Here is a 20,227-nt window from a genome sequence, read left to right as displayed (position 1 = left end):
GAAAACAATACATTGAAAAGTAATAAGAACATTTCTGGAGCCACTGTCCCTGTCTGCAGTCAAGTCTGACATCTCTGTATTGACTCCCTCAGGTCCACTTGCCCGGCTTAAGGTCTTCAGGAGCTCTGTCAACGACAATGGCACTGCTCCTGCCTCTAATTACAAACGGCTTCCACAGCCATAATAAGTGGAAGTTAGAAGCTGCAGGTTCCTTAATAAAGTTTATTTAATCATAACTATGCTTAGGAAAATACACTTGTAAAGGTTAATATAATGCAATTTAGTTTAACTTTATACTACATTTTGAACAAAAGACTTCTTATACATGATTCAGGTAAAAACAGGAAGTACGATCTGGCTCGTTTTACATCTATTACAAATGCAGAAAAGACTGTCATGCACTACAGAAGAGAGCATGAAAAAAAAATTACCTTTGGTTTAATTCAGAGAATACAAGTATTGCACTGTAAAAGCATCAAACATGGTGCAACTAAACATCATAAACATGCTTCCATGCCAGCTCACAAAATTTTGTTAGCTAATGTAATTTTAGAGGGGGGAAAATATATGTACACATAAACCAATTTCTTTAGCTATTTGGATTCTGTTAATATCATATGCACGCCACATATCTACACAACTGACATTCACGGAAACTCTTGAATTTTATTTAATACCTTTCAGCTACATTAAATCTGCTGAAATCAATGACATTTACTGTATCTTAACTGGCCTGTCAGCTGTTAAACATTCTTCTTTAAATGACTACAGTTCCAGCCTAGATCATCAAAATCCAGAAACAACAATTGCAATACCATGGATTTTAAGTGCCTATCTACCAATTTCTTGACCATTTTTCAGGGCAGTTAGTTTCAGTGTATAGATTCATACAGAAAAAGCCCAAAACATATGACTCAAACAAGGGCTGGCAGTGTAGGGGTGTATCAGCATGCTAATCCTTCCAACCACGTATTGGAGGTTGAACACAAATACAGGTATTATTGCCAAAAAACCAAAAACATGCTAGCATTGGCAAAAACAACACAAAATAATTTAACAAGATTGAAAAAGAAAAACAAATAAAAGGCATTGTTTAAAGGGAGACACAGCAATGTAAGACCACCATTTATGGTGGGCTATGTGACCCAGACTCCCCCTCAAATATTCATATTAACAGTGCCTAACATTTGAGATAAACATAATCCATGACATCCTTGCCTTTTTATTGTAACATAATCCCAAACCTTGCAGAGAATTCCAACACAGTTCTCCAACAAGATTAGCTAGTTCAGGACATTGTTGATGGGTCTCAGATAGAAAAAAATCAACTCTTCTTCTTCTTAGTATGTTAATAATTTATTTTCAGTTTCTCGTCTTGTGGTAGGAAACTCTGCCAAAGAGGAGCCAATTGTTGTCTTCAAGGAGTTCTTGTCAGATCAAGCATTGAAACCTCGACCACTTTACAGAAATGTGCAGCACAGTATTTCAGATAACCACCTTTGCTTTTGTCTCACAGAGAGAACTTTAAAGTCAGTCAACAGCATCATTTTCATTTAAAAAAAAAAAAAAACAGGAAAAAATTATCAGGCCAGTCCATGAGTTTACTTGAACATAGCTAAAGTCCTTGAAGTCTCTCGCAAAATGGCAAAGACTCTTCACAAGGATAGGAAGGCAGCTTTAAAACTCTCCACAGTACTGGAATTCCCGGCATCTGCTCACATCACTCACTAAAGAAACACTATTATGAAGAAACAAAAATACATCTAAAACTATTCCAACCGGTAGTTTAGGGAAACAATTCAACTAGGCTTCTTTTTTTAACTTTCAACATAAATATAGTTGCAACTTGATCTTGAGTTGACAATGATTGTCGCAGCCAAGGTAAGGATTGAACACTATCTATGCAAACAAAAACTCACTATACATTATACAACTTATTTCTGCCATGAGGGATGCCTTCCCCCTCAAATCTTTGGCCTCCTGTTACCAATCTCTCCCAAAGCAGAAGCAATGTAGCATTGCTGCTCTCAGTTCATTCACAGCAGTGGGTTTGTTTGGAGGGAAAGATGCTGTGGAGACAACACAGTGAAGAATGAGTTTATTCCAGACCTTACACAGAGAGAGTTACTTGCAATAAAGTACTCTGACAAATGCTGTCTGAGCTCTTCAACTCCACTCCCCAAGTAACACCTGCCTCCAAATTCGCTTCTTTGGAGAGCTGTCTTTAACTGCTCTCACTGGAAAGGCGGCTAATGGTAGTCAGAAGAGTGCAGAGAGGGGACCTGGAGGGTTTTGCTTCTTCCCTGATGGTTTGAATTTTGTTTACATTTTGCCACTGGCTGGTTACAAGCAGCTAGGTATGCAATCTCTCTTGCATTTGTGTGCTAGAAATTAAATTTGTTTAGAATTAAAAACTCCTGGTATGACATGAAGACCTGAGATGACAATCTGGTAACTTACATGTTTCTCTCTGCATGAAAGCAGGATGGTTTTGAAATAATATGGAGCAGAAATTCTTACAATTTTTAATGCCAGGTTTGTTGCTTACCAGTTGATTTATCTTTATTTGTTTGTTGGGGGGTTTTTTTGTATGAGATGTTAGATTATATCACTGCTACTATTTAAAACTTTTAAAGCTCATGAAGTTTGACTGCTGTCCACCACAAAAATGAAAATGGAAGGAGAAAAAAAAAAATTCCAGACTTGCAGAATCTGCAGACTGTCTCCACTGAGACATTATTTTCCTGTCTGCTGATCCCAAATTACAAATCAGAATTTATTACTCTGAATGTGTATTCAAAGTATCAGAAGTCATTTTTCCATGACAGAATAAATCCTGTAAAAGTGTTTTGGAACTGCATTGGTATTGTTTTGCCCATGGACTGTACAATTCTAAACCAGCTTAAAAACAGATATCCAAGAAGTTCATAATTTCAGCAACTTTATGCACAGTTAATCACACCCCAGGAAAACAAGAAAAATCTGCAGTAAGGAGCATCACAGAAAATTGCCATAGAAAACTGTCCCATGGTAAGCAACAAGTCTGAACGTTTCCAAAAAAAAAAAAAACTTATCCATACAAAACCAAACATGCATATATAAAGTGTACACATACTGCACATGCGCTATTCCTAGAAGATTAAACTGCATAGGTAAAAATCAAAAACAAGTGCAACATTTTAAGCCCTTAAAGCACAATCAAAAAACAAAAAGCAGAAATTAAAAATAACAAACTTGCTCTCCCACAACAAAACCAATTACAGATCAGTGATTAAGATATTAATCAAGACTGAGGTTCTCCAATCAAAAGTTGGAAGGACTACTCTCAAAATTTGGCTCATCATTCATGCTTCGGGGATCTGAAATGTACGTTTATAATTGTAATGAGCTTTAAACAGTTATGTTCATCACTAGCCAACTTTGATTTCTTTTACAAAGTGCTCTTTATGTAATAGAATCTATCTTCCTGGTAGAAAAAACCATCAAGTAGTTTAACACTTTGAACATCAAGATACATTGAAAAGAAGTAAGAAAAAAATGGGAAAGGGGAAAAAGGGAGAGAAAGAGTTGGCTGCTAGAACAAAAAGCAACTTATGCCAGTGGCTCTACAAAATGTCCAACTTGTATATTGTTAGCTCCAGTCTTGTTCCTAACACTCATTGTATAAAAAAGCTGCATAAGCTAATAAGCTAGCTAATAGTTTTACAGTGACTTTATAGGACACAACCTCATACACCCTACCTGCTTTCTCTAATTAAGAGATCCAATAGTTAATGAGTTCATCGTGACACATAAAGTTGTCAAAAATATTTTCAACTGTAAAAAAAAAAACTAAACCAAAAAAGAAACCAACGCAGACACTAAAGCAAACCGTGCTTAAAAAAAAAGGCTACAATATTTTTACATAAGCTGTGTAGGATCTTACAAAAGAAGATTCCCCAAAACATAGCGATTTCTACTCCTGCCCTTTTGCTGCCTTCTCAAGATAATACACATTAACTAAGTGCCTGTTCAGGTGCTTGCTGTATTCACTTTCCTTTTTAAATGAGCGGTCACAAAAAATGCACACATAGTTCTCCCTGGCCACTGTGGTGTCAGGAGCTTCTTGTAACATCTTTGGACTTGTTTCCTCTTGTACAGAGCGAGCACCATTTAACCCCGAGTCGTCGCTTCCTTCTGATATGTTGTCACTGATGTCACTGCCTTCATGGCTGTGGATGCCCTCATCCTCATCCATTTCCTGAGATTCATTCACGGCTGTGTTATCCCGAGATAAGGACAAAGCCACTTTAGGGCTTTGTGTATGCCCTTCTGGAGGCACTGGCGCTGGCACAGCATCTGCTGCTGACTCTGTTGCTGGTGGGCATGTCTTGGTCAGGTCCATCAGGTTTGAATTAGTCTCAGTTTCTGCCACAGTTTCATCTGCCTCATTCTCAGGTGCCAGATCTGGTACCACATTCATGAGTACATCCAAGCTTTCTTCAGAAGATGCTGCCTGGGAAGATTCCAGAGAGCAAGAGTCTTCCTTTTTGTCTGCCTGTCTCTTCTCTTTTGCATCACCAGTATCTTCACTCTCTCCTGCTCCTGCAGGCATTTCTTGGTCCTCTACCTCACCTTCTGTGTTTGCATCCTGAGCTGGCAGACAAAGCTGCCCTGGACCTTGGATGCAATTGCCTTTGGGATCAGTGCTCCCCCCGCTGAGAGCATGACCACCATTGTTGCTTAATGCCACAGTGTCAGTGGGATCTTGCTCCTTTTGGTCACTGCCCTCAGTGTCCAGCTTCACACTTCCATCTTCTTCTGTAATAGGATACTCATCTGGCATCTCCTCTTCCTCAATCTTCTCCTGATCAAGTTTACTGCTCTTTTTACTGTGCTTGATTTTCAGAGCTTGCTTTTTTCTGTTTTTCTTAAGGCAAAAATTTTGCTTTCTAGGCTCTTCCTCTGTTGCAATATCACTTTTTTGCGCTTCCTGGTAATCTCTGGGTTTAGCTTCCACTTTCTTTTTCTTTTTTGTTACTACTGAGGTATCATTTGCAGGCTCCTGCTTTGAGGAAGTTGCCTCAGTCTCTGCCTTCCTTTTGACCTTCTTTGTTTTACAAGTTTTCTCAGTACTTTTCTCAGTTTTAATATCCACATTCTTGTTTTCTGAAGCCAATTTCCGACTTCTGGTTGTCACTTGGCTTGCAGAAACATTGCTTGCTGACTTTTTTTCCTTTGCTGAATTATCTTTTTTCTCTACCTTCACAATTTTCTCCGTTTTCTTTGAAGCTGAATCCCCTTTTGTTGGTTCCTTCCCCACTTTGTCATTACCGCTCTCAGAAAAGTCAGCTTCACTCTTTTTAGTCCGTAGCTTCACCTTTGAGACATCCATGGTGATGTCAGAACAATCAGGATGCCTGGACTTGATGTGATACTGCAGGTTACATTTTTTAGATGCTGCATAATCACAAACAGGGCAGAGAAACTGGCGCGGGTTGATGTGGAGCTCAACGTGCTTTTTGAAATTGCTGCGGTCAGCAGTTTTGTAGTTACAGTGTGGGCAGATCAGAGGCTTTGGCCCGTTGTGCACTTGCCTTGCATGACGAGTCACTTCATGTTGGTTTGAGGCCACATAGCTGCACTGGTCACATTTGAATGGCTTCTCACCTAAGGAAGGAAGGACGGAAGGGAATGATGGTGATTATCAAGCATGGTTGCAGGGCAGTCACTTCCCACTAATACAGATACAGAAATGTGAAACTTGAAAAGGATAAAAAAAAATTATCCATGCGCCTTTAAAATGAAGCAAAGTCAACATAAGAAATCCACAAGTCACAAACACATTCACAAGACACTAAGAACAAAATACAAAAAAAAAAAGAGAGAAGGGGTGAGGGGTGGGAGGAGGGGATCCAAAACCAAACAAGCAGTAACAACATCACAGGTTCTGGCTAGGCATACATACCGGCAGAGATCTCTCTACAGAAATATTAGCAAATGGAATCCATACCCAACTGGTCCATTGAATGCATTGTAGAAAAATGGAAATGTAACATTTGATGAATAGCAGTTTCACACAAATGTTTCAAAAAAGTCCAACTTTACACAGATTTAGCATACTTCATGTTTGCATTGAAAAAGAAATGAGGGAAAAGAAGCTAGCAAAACCCTAAGAACATAAAAGGAGTGCCCAGATGATCTTTATGTGTGAAAAAACTCAGTTCACTGTTTTGGTGCCTCAAACACATAGTGCTCTGGCTGCAGGCTACTCTTGGCAAACCAACCAAGTGCAGTTCACAGCCATCGTGTTACTATTAAAATCTGCATTTGCATTAGTATAATGACTCCTGTAGAAGTGTTCCTGAAATGTTCTGCTTTGTGCATGCCACTGCAGCAGAAATAGTTTTCCCTTTACACATCAAAGCAAAGAAAAACACTTCTAGTGCAACAACTCAAGTCCAGAAATACTTTGTGAGCACCTGCTGTACATGTGCCAATTTAGCTGAGGAATTTGGGATGCTTCTGAGCTCTGAACCAGCATCTCAAAACTGATCTGCAGAACTAATGCATGCTACTTCTTCAGTACGTTGAAAATCCACTCCAGTCCCTTCTGCTCATGATACAATAGTGCTTCTCACACTCCTGCAAGCCACTGCCCATATTCAAGCATGCTCTGTAGCATGACTCAGGAGACGAGCCAGCCTGCACTGAAGATGTGGTGCCTGTTTGTGTGTTAACCACATGATCTGCAACACCCTCACAAACTCTAGAAAAAGCTGTGCTGCCTCCTTGGCAGGAAGTAGGGGGACAATTGTTTAAGAGTGCAGATCATCTCATATCTGCCTGCAGCATCTATTCATTATTTAAAGAAGAGCTACATTAATTTCCTTCCTTTCCACTTCCTTCTTTTTTCTTCCCACTTCCTGGTTACATTTTCTACAAGTTGAAGTTTGATGCGTTTATTGCTCATCCTTCCTCCAAGTATAGAGCCTTTATCACCTACACTTCAAAGAACAGTTTTGTGTTGCACTGTTGAGGACAAGAACAGCCTCTCTTACACAGATGTGAACAAGCTATTCTAAGTGCACAGAGTGCTCAGAGGCAGCTGCAACCAGGTAACTAAAAGACAGCATGTGAAGAGTTTGTGTCCATCACCTCCACTAAATCCTGGGGTTTTACTGCACAAATGAAAACGAGATGTACCGAGATGGCTAAAAAACCAGCTGTGAATTAGGCGCTAAACCACTGTCAGTTGTTGTCCAACATGGGAACAAAGCTACAGCACCCATGGGCCTTAAACAGCCAGTCTGCCAATTGCAGGAGTCCAGAAATTGCCATAGAAAAAGTGCAGCTGCCTGGGCAATCCAACAAAACATACAGTAGAACTAAGGAGAGCTATTAATACAAGACTCCTAATAGTGATAGTCATGCCTTCCCTCAGAGACCTTTGAGGCAGGAGTCACAGGCTGATCCCACTCCTTACCTCCTTCAGAGTTGAGACTTTCTTGCACAGAACAAGGGCAGAGCAATATGTTCGTGAAATGGTTTCCAGGTTCAGTATTGACCAAACCATTTGCAAATTTGGTGGTTCATTTGCATACCAGAGGTTCTACCAAATATTATTTTTGTTTCTGGAAGCAGAATACTACATTCACAAAATTCTCACACCCTAATATTGACATGCCATTTTAAAGCTGACTATTTTTAATGGGTCCAAGCCCCTCTCTACTACAGTTGAAATTGCCTGTCTCCTGGTTTCAATTTAAAGCCTCATTAACTGAAATTGCGACAATTACTGTTCAGGAGACTTCAACTCCTGTTTGCCAGCATTAGGAATTCACCTAGGGCTGGTCAATTCAGATTTTAAAAAAACAAATCAGAAGCGCAGCCTCTACCTGAACCCCCTTATGAGAGTCATACAGGACAACTATGCCTGTGTCTATGGTGTTACAACTCCCAAAAATGCTGTTAATTCATTCAAAAAGAGACTCACAAGAGCAAATGCCTGTAACACCACAGCTCATGACCAGTAATGGGAAATAAAGGCTAGTGAAAATGGCTAATTTGGTTTTTAGTGCCACAAGACTGAGTCACTTGTGAACATCCTCTGAGTTTACTTTTTCTTGTCTCTCCTTGCCATAAGCAGACACTAATTTACATCGTGTCATACTAAACAAAAGCTAAGAGTTCCCTCAGAACTCCTGAATGAGACTCAAACCCAAGCATCACAGAGGAGATTCTCAGCTACTCAGAATGTTCCCAGCTTCACTGATTTGAATTCAGATATGACAGCAGTGTACAAAAATTTGTTCCTATATATTCACAATGTTGCGTTTATTACTAGATTACTAGGACTACTAGAGCAGCTGTATAAATATCAGAATAGACCTTGAAAAGTAAATAAAAAAAGAAATATTCCCATTATCAGTTTTATTCATGACACTTGGCATTCCTTAGCAAGACAACCTTCCCCATTAAAAAAGGAGCTAAAGCTCAGGCTGCACTGGCTAAGATGGCATCTCACACAGAACAGGGTAGACTGCTTTAGGTGGCCCTTCTGGAGCCAGGGTCTGGCCCAGATGACCTCCAGAGATCCCTTCCAACTGCAGCTATGCTGTGATACTGTGACCCACCCCCTTTTCCTCAGTCACGCTGCTGCCACTCCGTACCAACCTGAGTGGGTGCGCATGTGCCTGGTTAAATGGGTCTTCTGAGAGCTGGAATAAGGACACATCGTACATTGATAGGGTCGCTCCCCTGCAAAAACAAACAGCGAAGTAGTTATTGAAACACAGCAGATTCCAGATTCCCAAACTTGGTTACTAAGCCACACAGGGGAGGCTGTCATAGATCCTCACACTGTATTTGAGGGCATGTTATCTCTCAGCAAAGGGACTGTGAGAAGCGTATGCCCGAGCTGGACCACTGCAACGTGTCATGCCTTATGAATGAGGGTAGTAAAAGGGCAGGATATGACAGAGGCACATTGTTATGTCCACCTGGGGTCAACAGTAACCTCAGCCAAAAGATGATAAGGACTTTGGGAAGTCTTAAGCCACCAGACCTGACTTCCCTACAGCATTTTCTCCCAACACTCTGAAGATGCACAAAAGATTATGTAAGAAACTAGGTATGTTCTTGCTTTGCTTAACACCTTACCTGAAACCTCCATATTTAATTTCGATTAAGATTGGATATGACCATCCATTCCACATGGACTTGCATTTACCAGAACTCAGGTGTCGATAGAGCATGTCTTTGCTTCCAAAGTTTTACTGGCAGAATGAAAATAGCTTGCAGCATGGAAAAGCATGATACCCTGATCAGTGAAATTATGCTGCTAGCAAAAGCTTAAGTGTAACATTAACATTTCTTTTGAAGACTCAAAACCCCACGCCAGAAGAGTTACTGGTTCTGGAAAACTGATGGAAATGAACCTGTCTTAAATTTTCTCTCCACTGGGGACAGTCAGCTTGTAATTGTAGCTAAAAATTTTATCAGTACAATGATACTTGAAAATCTTTTTCAAGTGAAGACAAGCTCCAAACAAAGGCAGACAGTTTTACAATTAACATGTTAGGCAGGTCCAGAGAAGCATCAGGGGTGTTTGTCCCAAACTGCTAGCACACTGTCTTCACTACAAACACTTATTAGTCTTTGGTAGACACCCACAACAGAAGAGAGGAGTGAAGCTGAAAAGGTAAAAAGAAGTTACTCGGTCCTAGCATTTATTCAAATCACAGCCAGAATTACACTACAGCATTTTGATAAATTTGCTGCATATGAGGGATACAACTAAGGTGCTCTCCAAATCACGGAGACCTGGACATCAGCAAAAGCCCTGCATGCAGGATATGTGTTCACTTTCAGAGGCACAGCTCTATCTGCAGCAGCAAAGATCTGCATCTGCCAGTGTTCCACTGTTGGCCTTTGCCAAAACAGCAGCAGAAGCGGCCTCTGTAATGCAGATTAATTCCACATTTCTTCCTTCCATCAAACATTTAGACTATCGTTCTTGATTAGATCAGTAGTTTAAAGGTAAATTCACCCTAACAACCACAACTCCCCTCCCTTTCCAATTAAAACAAGGTAGGAGATTGGAGAAATACACACAGTAAGATTAAGTCATGTACAAGGGAGGGGTAATCCTTTTGCTACAAAGAAATGGTTTGGGTTTTAAATGACTCCTTACAATTAAAAAATATGTGGCCAAAGGTCCTGGGAAATTCAGTCATATCTTCTTCCCATTACCTGAAATTTCATATCTGTAAAGTTACCTACAACATTAGGAATGTGAAACAGGCTTTTTTCACGGCTTTTTTTACTAGGACATGGCCACAAAATACACTAGATTTAAGTATAATGAACACAACTAATTTAAAATGTGTTATTTCCACTTGAAAATTAAATGCATTGTACAGGCTGTTCTGTAAAATACTATTCCCCAAAGGATTTGTATTGTAATTTTACAAGCTGGTTCATTATATGCCAACAAGTCATCAAAAAAACCTCTCCAGAAGACACTTACAGAATAAGCCCCAATCTAACAAAAGCTCAAGCAGGCACTTAAATCTATGCAAATGAACAGGCAGACTGACATGGGCATAGAAGTCTAAGACCATCTTGTTAAGGAAAGTTCCCAGTCTGACCATTCAGGAGACTCTCTGGCAGCCACACTCCCAAGGCCAGACTACTGGGACCGAAGCCCTTTCACAGCAGGTGGCTCCAGTGACCCAACAGGTGCCCCACTTGACTGCCTGCACACCCCACTCACACACAGCCAGACTAGGTTTCCTTACTGGCTTGATCCCAGGTTTCCCATAGCAGTCTCAGATGTCTCGTTCCATAAAGCCATTTACTCATGGCACAGTAACACAGAAATATCTGGAGCTGGTGCCTCCAGAGGACCCAAGAGTGGAACCCCTTTTATACCCTCACAATCTACCTGCACACAAGTCTCGTTCTTCCTCCCCAGTCTTCTGCTCCTGCTGCTGAGCCTCTCCATGTCCATCTACCTTGCTGGCCTCCCCAGTCTGCTTTGTTATTCAACAGGTGGGCAGTTTATGGCTCCTGCCGTGTCTCTCAGTGTCCACTCACCTGGCTGGCATCACCATCACAGGGTTGGCAATTCATGCCCTCTCTGCCCTCTCACCCTGAGCAAAACTTGATCTTGAACTGCAGTTTGCATACTGAGCTACCTGTACCAAAGGTACTCCTCAACAACCTCTTGATAAAGCCTTTTTTTATAATGTCATTAGAAGTCCCAGCTGCATGAAACCAATTTGCTTCCATCAAACTCCAACACAGTGGCAAGCAAGAAAGATCCCCTCTCACAACCAAAATCTAAAAAAAAAAAAAAAAAAAAAAAAAATAAAAGGAAACAATCACAAACCAAAACCAGTGCAAAAGTGGACACAGAGCATTGTGACTGACTGAAGCAGATGTCTTAGTTATATAGCCCTTCAGATTATTTTTAAGGAAGTTTTCTAGAAATTTCTTCTAACAAGCAAAATAGAGAAAAAAGAAAGATAACAATGCTGCAGTGTCTTGCATGTAGTACAGCTCCAGAATCAGCAGGTAAATCAAGTCAAAAGTTGAGCTTAAAATGTCTAATGAGCACAAACGAGCCCAGGTAGATCTGTCACTGACACGAAGAGTCCTTTCTGCCCAAGCAGCAGAGGAACGGATTGTCCCGAATACCTCCAGCAAGCCACTCCTGGGCAGCAAACAGGCTCTTCCAGATGTAGCTTTCCCAGGCGGCAAGCCTATGGCCATCTGTAGGGTCCTTGAAAAACCCCTCTACCCAAGGGTCCCCCACGTTTGTCAGCAGCCTGTCCCACAAGCACTGCCACAAGTTGCAATGTATGTTCAGTACAGGGCGGGGTCTGGGACATGTGCTTTTCAACAGGAATGCAAGCAACAATAGACAGGTAGTAACCTCTGCCCGCCTTCCTGTAGTCCCCAAACATGCAGAGGATAGGTATTTTTTCCAATCATGCAAGGTACTGGCATGCAGCCCCCTTCCCTTGACCATGTGCTCTGGTATTTGCATGTGTCATTAGTAAGGCAGCTAAGTTCACTAACCAGCAGAAAACCAACCTGAGGAAGAGGAAAGGAATAAAACTCCTTTACTCCATTTTAGTGAGCTGAATCAATTAGTCCCAGGATACAGGTAGAAAACTGAGACTGCCTTTCTCCAGCAGTAGCAGCAGCCCATTTATCCTGTGAAACTCCACTGTACAGTCAGTGTTTCAGAAAATTGTATGGCTCTAACAACAGAATCAAATTAACTGCAAATAGGCATTTTCCCCCACAAAAAAAAAACCAAAACTGATAAAGAACAAAAAACAGGAGAGAAAGAAAAATATCTATCCAAAATTATTTAACCTATATCAGGAAACCAAAGAAATAAAGAATTCCAACTTCGTTCTTCAAATAGGAAGAAAATGATGGATGCATGTATCCCATTTCTTTTTCCCAACAAATATGTTTCTTTAGTTTTAAATGAAAACTACAATCCAAAGCTATTTTAGTATCATTCAGACAGTTTTTACTAAATTCAATATTGTTATGTAAACAGTCTGCAAATACTTTTGACTATAAAATAGTTGTGGGTGTTTTTTCAGCTTTTTTTGGCTGAGGGTTGTTTGGGGGGATTTTTTGTGCATTCTGGTTTTGTTTGTGTTCTTTAAGGCAATTTATTACACCTTAATATTGGCAGAGACTTTTAGCCTGGTATAAAATATACCTGCCAGCAGCTCATTCAGTCTTCTAATACTCTACCTTTAACACTCTCCTCCACAAAATCAATGTTACTGGAAACAAGGCACATTCCTGAATCATTCTACTAACATATTTGGAAGTTTTTTGTCAAGCAAGAACTGCCTGAAAGAACTTAACTATGTCGTTATGAAATAGCAAAGAAACACCTACAAGGGCAGACTAAAACATGCTGAAATCATAATCATTCATTCCAGCTTAATTACAGTAATGAAAAGAACCAGAAACCCTGACTGCACCACTGTCATCAAAGGAGAAAAAGGGGATCTGGATATGCTTGATTTTTCCACAAGTTCAATACAGTTAATCGGTAAATTGGTCAAATGCAGTGATAACAGAGCATTTCCTCAGCAAATATGCTTTCATGGTTAGGTCTTGTAAAACTCAATAAGCGCTTTCAGAAATCAGAAAAGGGGACCTAATGTCATCTACAAACACAAGCAGAGATGAATTTAAAGTTGAGACAAATGTAAACTAGACAGGAATCAAAGCACTGGCTAACATTTGGCCATGAGTTCCCCACGATTAATTTAGGTTTTTTCCTACTATTTTGCCATTTTTACCTGGTCTCTTTCCTGTTATCTCCTACAAAACACACAAAGAAAATTAACTGGAGGATAAACGACACCATTTTCCTTATACCTCCCACAATAAACTCTGTTTACTTGTTTAGAAAAAAAATATTTAGACAGGACTAGGTTTGAAACTAGTATACCTCTGATGGTATCCTCTGAATAACAACACACAGCTATTCTTAGTAGAATAGTATGTCTTGAAGTACTAAAATTCCCAGCAGACCCTCCCAGCCCCAACAAAGCAGACACTAAAGCAAGCTGACAAACACAAACTCCTGCACACTTAAGTTCAAGCCCAGCCCCGAGGCCTCTGGAGTGTCCAACAGACAGCTGCAAACTGAACTGAAACCTCCAAAGCATTCATGCCACTGCTGTGACAAAACATGACCTTAAAGGAGAAATTTCCCAGTGTTCCGCTCAGCCAACAAAGTCTACAATAAAGGGGAACCAAGTCAGGTGAGCACCCTACAAGATGGTTAGTAAGTGAGCCCCCTCCACAGAAAAGCCCTCACACGGTGGAAATAAAAGCTTCTAAGAAGCAGTAAGGAAGTTCTGAATAGCCCTCTCACTTCCAGAAAAGCGATCAGGAGGCAAAGTAACTGTATCCCATGGTCCAGAGAGGTGAGATGGCTACGATAACCCCTTGTCAAAAGGAGTTTTGGTTCCTCAGAACTCCCCATGTGAGAGGGTGATGAGGCTCTCTTAATAAAAAGCAAGGTATTTCCTAAGTCACCTGTAGTCCCAGCTCACAGGACGGCAGCAACACTGCAGTCCTCTGATTCCACTTGGTATACACCAGGGAAAAATGAGGAGTCACACCGTCCCTTCCAATTATAAACCAAGCTTAGGAGAAGTCAGGAGGAAATCAGGCCAGACTCCCTCGAAGGTTTCAGAAATATGTGAAATACTTCTGAATTAGGGCAACAGAACTATGTGTCTACTTCTGGGTGATGCAGCCCTAGAAAAAACGAAGCCTCTGAGCATTAAAAGGAATTAATTCACTGTTCAACTCTTATTCTGACTGTGTGGATGCTGGGGGACTCCTCTGCATGTATATATCAGCTCTTTCTTCTCTGTAATTACATTACAGTCAAGTTTCAGCTCAATCTAAAGGTACCATTTTCAAGACTACCTATGGGATTCAGGCACCTTTTGTTAACCTGCTTGTGTTGTGGACTCTGACAATTATCACAGGCACACTTTGTCATGCCCTTTTCAAAAACTTGTCTTAAAATTAGTAAACAGGATGCCCTTCATCTCCTCTTGGGCACCTGACATTTCCTCAGTCCTCTAGGACTGCAGATTGGAGATCAAACCAAATTCCACTAGGCTATAACCTGGGAGTACCAAGAGAAGAGTGCACAAAGCTCTATCAGAATAGAACAAACTTTGCAGAAAGACTCTGCTTGCTTCATTCATCACAGTTCCTCAGTAGTCTTACTGCACTTCAGTCAAAAAAAGATTAAAAACTTACCTGTGTGAGTTCGAATATGTTGAATATAATTGTTTTTTCTGTCTGAAAAATAGGAGCACTCTGAGCAGGTATACACTTTCCTAGGAAAATGGTTTCTTAGGTGTTTTTTCCAGTGATATTCACTGACAGTAGTGTAAGTGCATATAGTACACTTGTAGACTCTCTCATTTTCCCCTGCTTTGTTGTGGTGCTTCAAGTGAGCCAGATAGTGATCATATCTGTTAGTGTTATAGCCACAGCGATCACAACGGATTGGGCCCTTAGAGAAATCCACCTCTTCTGCTGTGCAGGAATCAGACTCCTTCACCTGTGCTTGCTTTTCTGCATTTTCTTCCACAAAGAATTTCTTAGCACTGTGAACCCTGATATGATGCACAAACTCCTCTTCAGACTCTGCCTCGTACTGACAAGGCTTACAACGAAATGGTTTGCTCTTCAAACTCTTACACTTGTCCTCTGTGCTTTCTGGAGTACTCGGTGCTTCCAGTGAGCCATCTTTGTCCACACTGCGAGTCTTAGGAGGGGAACAAGCAGCTGGACCTTGAGTTTCCACACCAGGAACCTCAACGGAGCTTAATTCTACATTTTCAGGTGCCTCACGGTCACTCTCTGCAGCCTGAGTATCTTCCATACCCTCTCCATCACTATCTGAGAAGTTGCTGTCCCCCACTGTTGTCAATTCTGCCATTTGTCTCTCTTCTCCAACCAGATAATCACAGCAGTTGCCACTAACTTCTCCCGTCAAGGCCACATTTGCCAACATTATAAGCTGAGGAGCTGCCAGCTCAGCTTTAGAAAGGTCCTGTAAGTCATACATGTCATTAGACAATGCCATGCCAATATTAGAACTGCCAGGAAAGAGGCTGTTCCCACCAGACTGTCCCAGCACTTGAGTTGCCATGGTAGTAATTCTGTTGGAAGAGAAAAGGAACACCTGTAAACACCCGAGTGTGGAAAAGTCTTCTCTGCTGCGTACTGTCGAAGCAGCCCTCCAGGGAACATCAATAAACTAAAGCTCTTTGCTGAGGTGCTGGGGCAGCGGGAAGCAGAACCCGGAGCTGGGGATCTCTTCCCTACGTCCGGGGCAGGATCCCACCTCGTGGAGGGCAGGTGGGACCCAGGGCCCAGGCGGTGCTAAGGACAGGAGAATGATCCCGGGCAGGCCCGCGGCTCCCGCCACGCCAGACAGCGGGGGAGACGCAGGGCCCGCCGGTGGCTGCTGCGGCCAGGCTCCGCCGAGTGCCCCTGTCCGGCCGCCGCCCGCCCCAAGGGTCCCGCCGACCCCAAGGCCACCAACGAAGGGGGGCGGCCCGGCCCTGCGGCGACCTCCCCGCGGCCCGGCGCACATCCGCCGACCGAGCCGGGCCGGGCCGTGCCCCCGTCACCCTCCCTCCTTCCCTCCCTGCCTGCCTGACAGACATGCGGCCATTTTCTGCCTGCCCACACAAAGCGCCCTCCCCGCGCCGCCCCCAGCCCGCCTGCTGCCGCCAACCGGTGGGGACGGCCGGCTTCGTCCTCCCCCCGAGGCGGGCAGGGAAGGGCAGCGGCGCCGGTGTGGGGGCGCGGGGTGGAGGAAACGCCTCGATACCGGCAAGGTCACAGGGGCCGCGCCCACCGATGGCAGTCCGCAGGAGGGGGAGCGAGCGGCCGGGCCTGAGCCCGGGGCCTGCGGCTGCGCCGGGCCCGGCCCGGCCCGGCCCGGCCGGCGACGGCTTCGCCTTCCGGCGGTGGCGCGGCCCGACGAGCGCCCCCGCGGTCGGCGCGGCTCCTTAGCCGTGGTGCTGATCGCCCCGCGGCCGGCCGGCCGGCCCACCCGGCCGCCCCTGCCCGCCCGCCGGCCGCAGATCAGCCCTGGACAGCGCCTCTCGCCCGGCTCCCGGCTCCCGGCCCCCCTCCCTCCCTGGCTCCGCCGGGTCCCGCCGCACTCACTCACCCACCGGCGGCGCGGGGCCGCCCGGCCGCGCGGCTGCTGCGGGGCGGGGCGGGAGCGCTGCTGGCTGCGGCGGCGGGCGGAGGCGCCCCCGCATTCCAGCACACAGCGCGCAGCAGCGGCACCGCCCCGCCCGCCCCCGACAGGAGGGGCCGGGCCCAGCGGGGTCACCCGGCAGTGGCGGGGACACTATGCGAGAAGCGTGTGAGGGTGAAGAAGTACCTGGCCGAGGAGAAGGTTCATGCCTAGGAGTAGAGCTGGCGGCCGCGGGGTTTGTCCGTGCCTGGCCCCGCTACCGTGAGCTCCTTTGTCCCGTTCAGGGATGATAACGCTGATCTGACCAGCTTCGAGGCAATGCCCACGACATTGCCTTCACGAGGCGAGTCCAGAGAAGAGCAGCGAAGCTGGTGAAGGGTTTGGAACCCAAATCTAACGAGGAGGAGCTGAGAGAACCGGGTGTTTAGCCTCGTGAAAAGAAGGCTCGGGGTGACCTTATCATTCTACCAGAACCTAAAAGGAGGTTATGCCAGATGGAGGTCGATCTCTTCCTTCATGCAACTAGTGAGGAGAGGAGAGCCTTAATCTGCACCAGGGAAAGTTTAGGTTAGATATTAGTCACGGAAAGCATACTTAGACATTGGAACGGGCTGCCCCGGGAGGTGGTCATCATCTCTGGAGGTGTTTAAGGGAATACTGGATGTGGCACTTCTTGCCATGGTCTAGCTGACATGGTGATGTTCAGTCAAAGGTTAGATTCAATGGCCCCAGAGGTCTTTTCCAACCTAAGTGATTCTGTGATTAACCTTGCTTCATCATGGCATGGTCTAGGCCACTAAACTACTAAAATTGCTCTCAAAACATAAAATGCCTTATGCAATTATAGGACCCAAAACCTCTATAGTTTGCCCTCATTGTTCTAAAACCAGAGAAAAACTCCAAAAGTTGCTTTTGCAGAGCTCAGCCATGCACTCACTGGCTGAAACGGAGACCTCAATAATAGCAGTCTTGTTTAAGTGACAATCTCAGTCCTAAATGAGGACCTCAAATTTCTTAGTGCTTCTTTCTTCTCTTGGGGACTCGTGTGGCTCTTCACCATGAATATCTGAAATATGAATATCAGAGATATGGTGTGTGTACTGGCCAATCTTGCCACCTAGCCCCTACCTTATCTATTTCTGTTTCCCAAGGGCAAGCTCCTTTCTCCAGCCTCCGTAACTGCCTGCCTATCATTTTCATCATCCAGAAGAGAAACTCTCTAATACATGTATGTTGTATTATGAATTTATGTATTTTTTTATATTATGTTATAGGTTTATTTGAGAGAGGTTGCCCTAAAAACCTTAACCCAAGATCCCTTGTGGTGCCTAAGCACCACATCCTTGCAAATGCCATGTGTCTTTCCTCCCTCTTCACTGCTCTCAAGTACACATAGTTTGGAGCACAGTGCTTGGACCACAGCCATGCTCTGGTATTAATGGAAGCTACAGCTCTGAGCAGTTATCCTGGCAGAGGAACTTGAGCACATGAGAGGACAGACTCACATCAAAGCTTTGCCTTTACAAAATACATGGATGCTACTGGCTCAGACTACTTGGCTTCAAAAAATCTAACCTAACTTCAGTCCAATTTCTGTAAGTAGTTTTGACATTGCCATTGCCTACAGCTCCCCCTGCAGAACTTGCCTTATTTGCAGACAGCTCTTTCTTTGCTCAACACTCTCCTTATGCCAGGCAAACACAAAACATGCATTCCCTAGTGAAAAGCTCCTTTGAGCTCCACGTCAAGTCTGAGCCATTCCTAAACCCCCTTAATTCTAGGGCTGCCCTATCAGATTTATAGGTTGAAACCCAAGTTACACCACTCCTAAGCCATGCCAGCAGTCAAGTGCAGTTAGTTCTCCAGTGCTTTCCAGAAAAATCTTACATGCGCACCCCAAGAAATCTTAGCAGCACACAGAAGTGGCTACACCAATTATTTGGTGGTCAGAATGCTTCCGAGCAGCTTGAATGTAGATAGTTCTGCAGTGAATATGTATCATGAAAGAAATGTTCCACATAAAAGCCTGTAATGTCTGCAAAAAATGCAATTGTAAATAAAAACTTCTACCAAAACAAGAAACTTGACATTAACAGTCAGATGGATTGTTTCCATCCTGCATCAGCTGGAGAACAAGGAACTGAAACTGTGTTTCTAATAGAAAGCATACTTCAATATTAGCATCCATCTGTTATTAAAAATAAAGGCACTGCATTTAGAATTGTTAAAGCATTTTAGATGACTTGAGGTTCCTATGGGAGCTTTGGTTCTTTCCTTTGTGTATAATTTCACAACTGGATTTGGCATAAGCACCCTTTTAGATTCATTGCCTGGAAGGAGGTTTTTTGCAATGTCTGGTTTTCCTCATTTTTTTCCTAGTGACCAGATTGCTTAGACTTCTCTGAAAGCACCATTATTAACGTTATCTTAATAGTATTTTAATGTTTATCACTTCACCAGAGATCTCTTTCACCTTTCAAAAACCAGTCTGACCAGATTTCTCAACTTCTGTACTCTGCAAGTAAGCCAATGTGCCGTAACTATGTTAATGTTGTAAAATGTTTATGGCTCCAGTGTTCAAAAAAATTAAATATTAAATGCTTCGCTGCCAAGAATAGATCCTACAAGCACTTGCTTAACAATATAAACACTATTCAGAGCTTCACATCACATATACACTTTGCAGTATTGTGCTCTGAATCTCTTGGTGCTAATGGAGAAAAAGCATTGCTGTCTGGGTCAAAAAAGGTCTCCAATTGGTTTGTTTTGCCTTGTTCACTATTTATGAGATATGTCATGTTTGAAGGTCAGAATGGGCCATAATTTCATGTTCTATGCAGCATCACATACATCTCAGAAATTCTTGCCTTAATCCTTTTGAACAAGTTCATTTTAAGCTTTCAGTAGACACAGTTCTCATGATGAGAGGAATCTAATAATTTTTTTTAACAGTCGGTAAAATTATCTGACTCATGGATATGTGGCACCTCCTCCCTCCTTCCAGCATGAAGGTTTCCACATCTGTATGGTGAATAGGATCAGTAGAACAACACTTAACGAAAACTACTTCTCCAGAAAACTCCTCATCAGTGACCAACACTGATTTGTTCTACCTTACAAGGCCAGTGGAAACATCATGTTCTCACTTCTGCCTAGAAGTAGGTGTAATAGGGGTCAGTTTGAGGGAGTACAAGTTTCCTTATTATCTACACTTAGCTACTTTCTCTTTGCTCTTTCAGAAAAGCACACAGAATAGATTGCATTTGTTATGGTTTTGCTGCCTTCTTGGACAGCAGTTGATACTCTGAAGGGGCAAACTTCGGCCAAGCCATCATTTCATACAGTACAAAATACCATGTGCAAAGATGGCTAAGACTCTTCAAAAAGGTTTTTACTGAAAGTTACCTTTTTCACTCACAGGGTATTTCTCTACCAGAAATCAGGCTTAAT

The 20,227-nt window shown here is 43.2% G+C and overlaps 1 protein-coding gene across 2 annotated transcripts; it reads right to left on the bottom strand.

Moving 5' to 3' along the window:
- Nucleotides 1–202: 202 nt before the first annotated feature.
- REST (RE1 silencing transcription factor) lies at nt 203–16,830 on the bottom strand. 2 transcript variants are annotated; one of them, XM_014888280.2, is made up of 4 exons: nt 16,745–16,830; nt 14,812–15,722; nt 8,656–8,739; nt 203–5,649 (listed from the first exon to the last, which is right to left on the bottom strand). In XM_014888280.2, exons 2-4 carry the CDS (start codon nt 15,710–15,712, stop codon nt 3,956–3,958), a joined length of 2,679 nt encoding a protein of 892 aa, XP_014743766.1. In that variant the 5' UTR covers nt 15,713–15,722; nt 16,745–16,830; the 3' UTR covers nt 203–3,955. The 2 variants fall into 2 exon arrangements, with proteins under 2 accessions (XP_014743766.1, XP_014743767.1); XM_014888281.2 differs by having other exon boundaries at nt 16,749–16,766.
- Nucleotides 16,831–20,227: the final 3,397 nt, after the last annotated feature.

This window comes from Sturnus vulgaris, chromosome 4, assembly GCF_052056855.1.
Source record: "Sturnus vulgaris isolate bStuVul1 chromosome 4, bStuVul1.hap1, whole genome shotgun sequence".
NCBI classification, from domain to species: Eukaryota; Metazoa; Chordata; class Aves; order Passeriformes; family Sturnidae; genus Sturnus; species Sturnus vulgaris.
The sequence above is the reverse complement of the archived record's forward strand: the minus strand, read 5'-3'. Positions and strand labels throughout refer to the sequence as shown.

Excerpts from the sequence above, each read along its gene's own strand:
- REST (XM_014888280.2), bottom strand. The coding sequence starts at position 15,712 with ATGGCAACTCAAGTGCTGGGACAGTCTGGTGGGAACAGCCTCTTTCCT. Across the intron at positions 8,740-14,811 it reads ACATATTCGAACTCACACAG|GGGAGCGACCCTATCAATGT; the intron begins GTAAGTTTTTAA and ends TTGTTTTTGCAG. Across the intron at positions 5,650-8,655 it reads GCACATGCGCACCCACTCAG|GTGAGAAGCCATTCAAATGT; the intron begins GTTGGTACGGAG and ends TTCCTTCCTTAG.